Consider the following 11,564-nt stretch of genomic DNA (forward strand, 5'->3'; position numbering starts at 1 on the left):
ATTTTTTTAATATATAAATTCGAAAACTCGCCAAATTTTATGCCACTCCCATTACAGCCATTGAGTTCGAGGATACACGTGTGTATATATTGAGGTTCAGTGCAATTTTTGACCTTCACAAGGTTATACTGAAAGCGAGTGATATCGGAACCAGAACAGTCGTAAGTTTGAAAATATTTATGAAGCTTTCCTTTAACTGTCAGTTCTTAAGTTAAGATTAAACTTAAGCTTTAAGATAATCTTTCTGTTACTTCAATTTTTATGCGTGTATTACTACCGGCTAAAATTTTTCACTTTCAAATCTTTGATGAATTGAAATTTCTTGATGTTAACTGAATTGAAAGTGTTTACTGGTAACCACTAGTTGCGATTTTATGTTTTTTCAGTCAAATCATTTTGCCTCGAGTTGTTTGATACTGTGGAGATCCAAGTATAAAAATTGAGAATTGTTAATTTCTGTCCCACCTTTCCGATATAGGTGTTTCCTTGTCATCGTGGCATGTTTATGAAATAAATCAACTGCTGCTCCAATTCCTTAAATTCATCCCCCAATTGATGGATTTCCCTATCGTTACTCGATTTAATATAATTTATTTGAAGAGTAGGAAGTGCATTAAAACCGGAAGCTACTTAAATGCCGGTTTCGAAGTCGAAGGCTAACTCATTGAAGCTGACGTAACATTAAATAATAAATGAGAGATCGATATTAAATTCTAGATAATCTTAAATCAATACTATTAAGTTAAGTATTAATGATGCAGTACTCACAGTTGCTGCAAACTTGGTAAATATTTACTTTTAAAAGGGGAAAAGTATTATTTTAGTTTCGTTTTCTCTTTTGACAAGTTACGTGCACGCGCGTCCGTTTCACCTTGAACTGTGCACGAAGTCTCGCCCAATTTTGACTTGGAATATACTTAACTTTTAAATTAATTTATGAAATTCTCTCTTTATTATATCTAGGTTTCATCAAGCTGGAAAACTTCTATTTTTTCGCCCAAGTATATTAATTTTTACATAATAGTATTTTCATTAAGTAGTTAGGCAATTACTTAAAAGATCCATCCTTTAATTTATTTAATAATTAAAGTTGTTAACAAGTATACTTTTTTTTCGTTCAAAAATTAGACGGTTTAAAGCAAATGTAAAGTATAATTTCATTAGAATCTTGAATTAAATTATTTAAACAGCTGTATATTTCTGCTTTATAATCTTCATTCAGACTGAGATGTTTATCAAAAAAATGTTGATTAAAATGCAGTGAAATTCACAAGAGGAGTAGTTATGCTTCTGTTGGGTTTTTAAAAGGTTATGCTTGAAGGTCAAATTACCTTGTTTCTTTTACTTCATATGGCACACTTCTAATGATCATAAAATTATTCTAATGCTGGATAGTTATAAAAATATTTATTTTTTGATATTTTAAAAATGAAATATTATGTAAGTTGACCATCTTAAAGTATTTTGTAATAGGATAATGGATAGTGTACTTGTTAGTATTTGAAGGGCTTTGAAAATATCTAATCTTGCATCTTATTTATTTTGGGACAAATGTATCATTTAAATATAACTAAGGTTTAATTGTAAAGTTTTATGAGAACTCAACTTTTTATTGAAAAGTAAATTCTTGATCTACTAGTATCTATCAGTTGATGGCTAAATATATTGCTGGATAACTATTTTTATCTTGAATACTTGCTGATATATATATATTTCAGGATTAATTTATTTGTATAAAGGTATTTTGCACTCGGGACATAATTAAAATAATTTAGTAATGGTATTTAATTTTTGGCTATTAATAAAGAAAAAAGATGAGCACAACTATTCTCTGGCATTTAAATTCCTTACTTTTAAAAGTAAACTTTATATATAAAAAAAATCTATTTAAAAATCACTCTGTATAAAACTTACATTTATTTTTTCGAAATTGTGTATTTTTCTCTAATTTTTGAATTCTTTATAAATGATACTTGTTTATTCAGTATTATAAATGATTATTTAAAAAAATGCTCTTGATTACATGCTAATAATTAAATTTAGTTATAAAAAACATGTTTGCCAATAACATATGCTTAATATCCAAATATTAAAAATATATATGGATGAATGTACATAATGTGATATTGGTATTTAAATTTATTTATAATATCTATTCTAATATGTTCTTTAGTATTAATGTGATACAAGTGTCCTTTAAATTTTTAAAAATATGTATCAATTCTGAATTTTCTGTTTGAGAAATTATATAATTTTAATAAAGTAGTTAGAATAAAAAATATTTCTAATAATTGAAAAAAGATTTGACCACTTAACATTGTTTCTTAATTCTTAAAATAACATTTTGGATACATCTTACTTAATCTTACAAGATTTATGCTGCTATAATATAAAGATTTTGGATATTAAATCTGCAGTTTTTAAAAAGCAGGGTGAAGAAACTGTATTGGAAGTAAAATATGAATGTTTCAATTAAGTTAGATTATTTGATTTTATATGTTGCCATGTTAAGCATTTAGAATGAGGCTGTAGTTTTTCAGTTTAATTAAACATAAAATACTCTATAAATGTAAGGAATTTCTCCTTCCTTGCTAAAAGTTCATATGAAGTATGAAATATTAATTAGATTAAATATTTGTTTGTTAATATTTAAAATTCATGTGATTAAATTTAGATATGCTAAAACAAGTTTAAAGAGTTATTAAAAATCTTGCAAGCTTTTTTTAAAGTGGAAACCTTAAAATTTGTCATGCTCATAAGAAAAGAATATTTGTATAATGGAAACTTCATTGTATGAAAATATTTAAACCTTGATTGCATCAGCTATTGCATTCTATTCTTTCTCGTATTTCACTATAAAAAATGTTAATGGTTATTATTTATATTAATATAAATATAGAATATTAATAAGAATATGTCTTCTTTATTAAAAAATTATTGAAATTTTTAATTAAAAACTTAATTTTAATATCAAAATACATTCTTTCAAATTATAAAACTTTTTATGAAAATTAGATAAAAATGAAATCTGTCAATAAAAAAAGCTAGTTTAATTTTGAATAAATGAAGGAATTTTAAACAGAATATCAGCTTTAAAGTTTATCGTTTCATTTTTAAAAATTTTTTAAAAAATATTAATACTTAGAATATATGTTACAATACATTGAATAACATTTTTCTGGATTCAAAATATAATTCATTCCCGAGGTTAGATAATAGAAAAGGGTTTATCCTGTTGTTATTCTTATTGTATTAGTACTAGTAGTTGACTTAATATTTAGTTAGTACTTATATTAGTTGCTGTCCAGATAAAAATATATATATAATTATATCACTTTAATTTTTTATTGTATTACAAAATTATTGGAATTAGGTACAGAGTAAATAATTAGCTGCTTAAGAATTGATATTAAGAAATTTATTTTTAAAATTCTTAAAGATGGATCTTGTAATTTAATGGTCATCTAGTTTAGATTCAGAATCGGAATCTACTAAAGATCTTTCGAGCTTGTAGGCTAAATATGTACCAAGATTGTTATTGTGAAACGGATATCATCCATTTTGAGAATAAAACAGAAATTTAATGGAGGGGGAAGGTCCCAGTTTAGCTGTCATCTTCAGTATCATATTACATTTCAAAATTACAAGTTCCATTCCAAAATAGCCTTAACATTATTTCAAAACATGGTATTAATTAACAGACTATACTTAAAAAGTAGTGACATCATTTAGTTTATATTTAATCCCTTGTATATATTTTAGCTGAAATCTTTCTTTGAATTTCCTAAATAAGCTTTTTACTATTTTATTTTCGTTTTTAGTTGAATATTTGTTTTCTTTCTCATTATAAATTTAATTACATTCTTTATATAAAACAGGTTCTTAATTTCTTTTTAGACTTGAGATACTATAATGGCCAAGGTTGGAATTAACGGGTATGTATATTTTGCATATAAAAGTTTTTTATCAATCTTAAATGTGCAATATCTTTTAATTAGTATCTTGTCTTTAGATTTGGTCGTATTGGACGATTGGTTCTCCGTGCTGCTTTAGCCAAGGGAGTCAATGTTGTTGCCATTAACGATCCTTTTATTGAAGTTAAATACATGGTATGAAATAACTTCTACAGTATCTACTAGAGTGATTTGATATAAAATCGGTGATGTTTTGACTAGTTTACTCAGTTTTAAAACTTCAACTGTTCAAATATACAAGCCTCCTATAATTAAAAGTAATTTTAAAGTTTAAAAGTAATTATTGTTCTTTCTTCAATAATAGAACTTGTAAAGTTTTCACATTCAAATCTAATATTACTAGCTTATAGGATTTAAAGTGCTTTTATTTGCTTTGTAATTAACATTCTATACTAAAAGACAGTGATATTTTGTCTCTAATGTACAATATTTCTTTATAAGTGATTGAGTGGGAATAACTAATGTATATTTTATATTAACGGTAAGAAAAAGCCTTGTCTCATAATAAATCATTTCAAATTTGCTTTCTTATAAGTCTTGCAAGTCTATCTTAATGCCTTTCTAAATCTAAAGTCTTTATTGTTAAAAACTATTAATAAAATGTAAACATTTTTCTGGTATACACAGAATGCCAATTCCGAAAATTGGACTTTAATCTTTGATTACAAAACCACCAAAAGTATTATCTTTATTTTCTAATCAAACTTGATACAGAACACATAAGTTTAACAGCTTTATTTTTAATATATAAACTATTTTATATGGTATTTTTATATTGGTACTCATAAATAACCTAGGTGACTACTTTAGGATAGTATAGAAACTGTTGGATTAAATTTAGAACATGACCAATACTATAGATGTTACATTTTATATATTCTGTTTTTAAAAAAAGTTTTTCTTTTTACTATAGGTGTATATGTTTAAGTATGACTCCACACATGGCCGTTACAAAGGAGATGTCCATGAAGAAGGTGGCATGTTGGTTGTCGATGGTCATAAAATCCATGTCTTCCAAGAGTAGGTTTTGACTATTAGATTTGATATTTTTATATTCTTTTTCTACATTAATTTAAAAAAAAAACATTGGAAATAATTTGGATATTCTACATTTAAATTGCAATTAATGTACATTACAAGAAGAGATACAATTAAATATACATATAACAGATTAGCATGCCTTCAAATAGCTATAGAAATTAGGTGAAAACTACCAAATTACAATTATATAGGCAAGATTTTTAAAAATGCCAAAAATGTACTCTTCTCGAATCCTCTCTTCCAGCAGTGCTGATAATAAACAAATTTTTAGGTTGTTTAGAAAAAACAAATGAAATCTTGTTCTAGCATAAATACAAAAATGCTAGAATCGCTCTTCATTCCATTGTTGATTTTTAAACAAATTTATCTTTAAATATATTATAAAGGTTGAATTTTTAAACTTATTTTTAAAACTATTGACTTATATAAAAAAGGCAATTTTAAATTTTATGCATATGAAATCTCGGTTTCAATTAAGTAAAAAAAAAAATGTAAAGTACTATTTTCAACTCGTTATAACTTTTCTTGTAAGCATCAACAACCAACATAAATTGCAAATCAGATTAAAATATCATTTGATTTTTTTATATTCAATTTTTAATTTAAAATCTTAATTTATCCGAGGTTAATCTTTAAAAAAAATACATTATCATATGAAATTTTTTATTGTACTTATTCTATAAATGTTTAATTTCAGAATGAAACCAAGCAGTATTCCATGGGGTAAAGTTGGTGCTGAATATGTTGTTGAATCTACTGGCGTGTTCACTACCTTAGAAAAAGCCAATGTAATTATTTTTTAATGCAAACATCTATTTATCAAATTCTTAACCTTGCTTAAAATATCAAAGTTTAATCTTTATTTCATAATTAAAAGGCTAACTTGATTAACCTGTTGTGCAGCATTGTTCAAATAAGCTGGTATAACAGTATGCAGGATTTGCTTAATAAACTGAACTTAAAATACTCGAAACATAAAATTAAAAATATATAAATATAATTTAATATTTGTAATAAATATCCTCATTTAAAAAAAATTTTGAAGTTTTATTTTAAATATTGATTTTTAAAACCTATTTGTATGTTTTCACTAGCCAATAGCAATTGTAATATATTTTTCTAAATAAAGAACATGTTTAAGTTGTCACTTGCTAGATTTAATTTTAGTTTAAGCATTAATAACTTTTAAAAACTGCTATATCATAAAATCCATTATAAAAAAATTTATTCAAAATAGCACAGATTTTCTAAATATTTACATCATCTTAATTTAAAAGGATCTTTCTTTTGTAATCTATATATTTAAAATGAATTTGTATTAAGGCATTTCCAGATTTTAATTTTCAGCTTTAATATTAAATGTATTTTTACTTTCTAGTGTTTCAATTGCTGATTTAATTATATATATAATATGCTTTGTTATAAGATTGAGTAGCATTTCAAACACTTAATGAACTTGAAAGAAAGGTTTCAATGAAAGCTTCATATCCATTCACTAAATGATTAATTTTTCTAGTACCTGTGTATTAACCGCATGCCATTTAAGGGCATCGACTTCAAAAGAGCACATTGGCTTGTGACACAAATTTTAATCTGATTATTCTATTATAAAATTTATGAATAGGAGAAATGTCATTTGACACGAGAACATTTAAAAAAATTATATGAAACATAGAAATTTTAATCTGCTGAATTATAATGAATGCCTAATACTCTTTCATTATTTTTCTTTCATCCCTAAATAACTTCATTATTTGTACTAATTTTATTGATTTGTATAAATCTTTTTCTCGCAGACACACATTGAAGGTGGAGCCAAGAAAGTTGTAATTTCAGCTCCTTCAGCTGATGCTCCCATGTTTGTTATGGGCGTCAACCACGATTCTTATGACCCAGCAATGAATATTGTTAGCAATGCTTCATGCACAACCAACTGCCTTGCACCTCTTGCTAAAGTTATTAACGACAACTTTGGAATTGTTGAAGGTTTAATGGTACGTACATAAAGCTGTTTATTTTTCCATATAGGTGAAATGTATTGAAAGCTCTTGAGGTTTTTAAGATCTAAAATTATTAGATAAGATAAGCTTACTAATAGCTTGAGAATAAAATAATTTTTGCACAAGAAATTTTACAGTATTCAACATTTCCCATTTAAATTGGAAATTTTCAATTACTTTAAATATTAATATAAAAATTCACTTCCTACTTTTACGTTTCTTTTGGTATCTTCGGGGGGTTTTTTTTTTCCCCTCTTTTTTTTATTCTTAACTTTTATTTTCAGACCACAGTTCATGCTATCACAGCTACTCAGAAGACTGTTGATGGACCAAGTGCAAAGGTAATAAATATTTTAACTTTGAATTGTAAATTATTTTATATAAACAATATATGGAATCTTAAAATTTACTTCTTATTAGATGTGGAGAGATGGTAGAGGTGCTGCACAAAACATCATCCCTGCTTCTACTGGTGCTGCTAAAGCCGTTGGAAAAGTTATCCCTGCATTGAATGGGTATGATAGCTGTTTATATAAAAACTTCAAATATTTAAAAGATCTAATGTACTTGTGAGGTATCTTCATTTTACCCTAACTTGGATTTCTTTAAATTTTCTGGTGTTATCTTAATGAATTCTTGTTCCCAGCATAAAGTATTAAATACATTTAAGCTGGTAATATGTTATAACATTTATAATATATAGCACTACAGAATCTTGTATTACTATATGATCATTATATACAAGTATAATGTCGTATGTTTTTAAAAAATGAGAAAATTGAAGGTTTTTTCCCTGGCCACTCTTAAAGTGTCATTCTAACCATCCGTTTCATGTCGGAAGATTAGATTTTAATTATTTTGTAAATTTCCTGCACTTATGAGATTCTTGGTTTCAATACAGTTCTTCTCTTCCCATTGAACTAAAATACATGAAGCTCAATATCTAGTAATGATAATTCAATTCATTGATTTACATAGGTAAAGTTCATGTATTATGTATAACAACCTTTAAACTTGACTACCTTTTATTTAATAAGATAAAACTTTATGATTTTGAAAATCTTTGTATTTTAACAAATTTTTATTACTGTCAATTTATTCTCGATGTTCTGACAAAGTATGATATATAATTTTCAATAGCAAACTGACTGGTATGGCTTTCCGTGTCCCAACTCCTGATGTGTCTGTTGTGGACTTGACTTGCCGACTTTCTAAGGAAGCAACCTATGACCAGATCAAAGCTGCTATCAAGGCTGCTTCTGAATCTGATAACTGGAAGGGTATTCTAGGATACACTGAAGATGATGTAAGTATTTTTCCTCATTCCAATTCAGATCTATATGAATAAACTTCTAAACTTTAGAGGCAATATTCATAAAATTAGCAGATATTAAACTGTATATTTTGAAAAGTCCAGAAATTATAAATACAAACTTTTAATTATTCTTGGGACATTTCTGTTATTCTGAATAGTTTTTCTGTGTATTTGGAGCATTCTTTTCCTCGTGTTTCTACGTTGAAGAAGCAGAATTTTTATATATTGTTTCAGTTGCCAAACATAATATGAATTAATTGTGCTGACTGGTAGATTGTTCAAATTTGTTGGCTTTCATTTGATTGAAACTATTCTAAAACTTGCTTTCTCAAAGTTTTATATAAGCTATTCAATTAATGCCAGTATGAACATCTTGTTGAAGAGGGGGGAATAAAACTGCCTACTCTTTCTTAAGTAGATTATTAATATTTTAACAAGGAGGGAAAGAGTGACAAGATTACTAACTAATCCTAGGTTTAAAAAAATGTGCAGTAAAATCTTCTGTAGGAGATGGTATTTATATACTAGAATATTGCTCATAAAAACAATTAAATTGTAAAACTTTTCGATATGATTACTGTCAGAAATTTACATAACAATTAGACACTTAATTTCATCATTTTTATCTATTTTCGTGAAATCTGAATCGTTTAAAATTCATAATCTTTGGGTAATTTCTTAATTTAATCTTCCAAGTCTTGCATATATAAATTATAGAAAATAATAATCTAATTTAATACAAAGTAAGACATTTAAATTTTTGTAATTATATTTTGAATGCTTTTGTTTGAAGTCGATAGTGATGTCTGTTTATCTCGCTCATAAAAAGATGTGTGTATATTTTACCCTCTGAATATTTTTCTGCATGAAATGCATTTCTTCACTAATAGAAGTGCAAGATGTTGTCAAATAGGCAATGTCCCTATGAGGATACCTATTTTGAAATTGAATTTTGAATTGTACACAATTATAAATTAATATTTCAAGGATATTGCCAGAATATGATCGATTTATTTTTCCTGGTATTGCAATCTGAGAATTTTAAGTTCTGTATTTCAAGTTTTAAAAATTTTTGAAAGGAAATGAGATGCTGCTTTTTTCAATATTCCTTCTAATTTCAAAGTAAAATTATATTTTGGGAAATTTTAATCTGTGACCTTTTTTACTGGAAAGGATTTAATTTCTATACTGATAAATTTTTCAATTGGAAAAAATATCTAGAATGACTTTATAAATCTCGACTAAGAATTACTTTTCAATATTCATTAATCATCTAAACTTTTAAAAAGCAAAATTAAAATATCATACTCCTATACTGCCTCTAATTGCATAGTGAAAGAATCTTTATAAATTTCATTTTAAATTTTCTTGGAACACTTATAGGTTGTCTCAAGTGACTTCATTGGAGACTCTCACAGCAGCATTTTTGATGCCAAGGCTGGAATTTCATTGAACAATAACTTTGTGAAGCTTGTCTCCTGGTAAGTACAGTTACAATTTTTTAGTTGTTTTTATTTGGATTGAAATGTAACTTTGCTTATTTTCTTCCCTTGCATTTTGCAGGTATGACAATGAATTTGGTTACAGCTGCAGAGTCATCGACCTCATCAAATACATGAAATCCAGGGATGGTTAAATCTTCTTATTTTCATTCTGACAGTATTCCAGCAAGCTCCTTGTTTCATTAGGACTACAATAATTGGTGTTCCTGTGATTCTTCTGTTCCTGCTTAACTTCTCTCTCCACATACAGTTCAGTTAAACTGCTGCGTAGGTGGATCTGGGAATTCTGTTCATGAAAAGATATGTCTAAATTCCATATGTAAAGAATTTACTCCTAAATTAAAATTCATTTCCTTGTTCGTCACTCTGGTCTCTTTCTTGCTAATATAAAAACTGTATCATTTAAAGCAATGCCATGTTGGTATATAACTCTTACAGACTAAGTTTATCATTTAACACTCTGACTATGGAATTTAACTATACATGTACCACCTGAAATCAAAGGATTATATCCTTTGGTTGAATTCAAGATTTCTATTGAAACTTTAACAGATTAAAATTTTGTTGCTAGATCCTTGTGTTATGTTTCATGAAATTTTTACCGAAGAATAGAATGAGTTGTATATGTTAAGGTTTCTTAATTTTGGAAAATCTTGTATTTTAGAATGATTTATTCCATTAATGTATATAAAAGGATTGAGTTTGCCACTTTTTTACATGATTTTAAAAATTATTTGAAGGCTATGAACTAGTTCGTCTTACTCCTCAAATGCCATTTAAGACAATTTATTACTTGTAAATTATAATTATCTGGTTAGAATGGCATTTTCTCTAAATTTGATATTAAAATGGATTTATCTTAAAGCTTAAGGATATGGAGAGAATAGAAAGAAATTTTAAGGATGTACAACTGCTGTTAGAAGCTACTTGAATAAAATAATGTATCTACAATATACTATTGCCATGCTGTTGAGATATGAATAAACTAAAAACTTGCCTAAAAGTGCATGCAATTATACCATTATTTAAATTGGATCTATGTTTTCCCATTGATATAAATTTTAATCTTGCTTCAAATAATACAATCCTGTTCGATTTATTAAACTTTCTCAGCAAATGGGTATTGTTTTAAAATAATGAAAGCAGTAAATTTTAACCTTAGCTTTACATATCAGTCTTGGTCATGATTAATTATCAGATTTTCAGATGCGTTTCATGCATGCATGAAGAAATCGGATTTCAAAATTGAAGCTTGTAATTAGAATAATTCATAAGTGTATGTATTTAAAATGACTGTAAAAACAAAACAAAAACTATCTGTTTAGATTTTGGAGAATAATTTCTAAAAAGAAGGCTGTTTGTTTTCACAAGTTATTGTACAAGGATATAATGTTGGAAATTTTATCCTGCAATGTTCAACATTCTAAATATGGGACAATATCATAAATATGTAGTTGGGCATTTTGTACCAATAGGGATACATAATTTCATATTTACAGATTGAAATGCACAGTAAGAAACATCTTAATGATTTTTTCCCCTTAAATCGAAGACTTTTGGGGAAAATGAAAAGAGGAGATAAATTTCTATGAAATTAGCATGGAAGATAATTATTCTATGGACTATTGTGGATTTGTGAAACCACAATAAAAAATTATATTGTAGTAATTACTACTGGCGAAAACAACTGTTTGTAAAAATGGCATTAAGATTATTTTTTTAGTTTTCAAAT

At 26.5% G+C, this 11,564-nt stretch overlaps 1 protein-coding gene across 1 annotated transcript; it reads left to right on the forward strand.

Moving 5' to 3' along the window:
- Positions 1-45: 45 nt before the first annotated feature.
- Positions 46-10,196, forward strand: LOC129964124 (glyceraldehyde-3-phosphate dehydrogenase 1-like). Its single transcript, XM_056078813.1, has 11 exons — positions 46-161; positions 3,898-3,935; positions 4,013-4,109; positions 4,888-4,994; positions 5,713-5,803; positions 6,812-7,009; positions 7,300-7,356; positions 7,436-7,530; positions 8,156-8,321; positions 9,714-9,811; positions 9,894-10,196. The coding sequence occupies exons 2-11, from the start codon at positions 3,913-3,915 to the stop codon at positions 9,964-9,966; spliced, it is 1,005 nt and encodes a 334-aa protein (XP_055934788.1). The 5' UTR covers positions 46-161; positions 3,898-3,912; the 3' UTR covers positions 9,967-10,196.
- Positions 10,197-11,564: the final 1,368 nt, after the last annotated feature.

Source organism: Argiope bruennichi, chromosome 3 (genome assembly GCF_947563725.1).
Source record: "Argiope bruennichi chromosome 3, qqArgBrue1.1, whole genome shotgun sequence".
In the NCBI taxonomy this organism is placed as follows: Eukaryota; Metazoa; Arthropoda; class Arachnida; order Araneae; family Araneidae; genus Argiope; species Argiope bruennichi.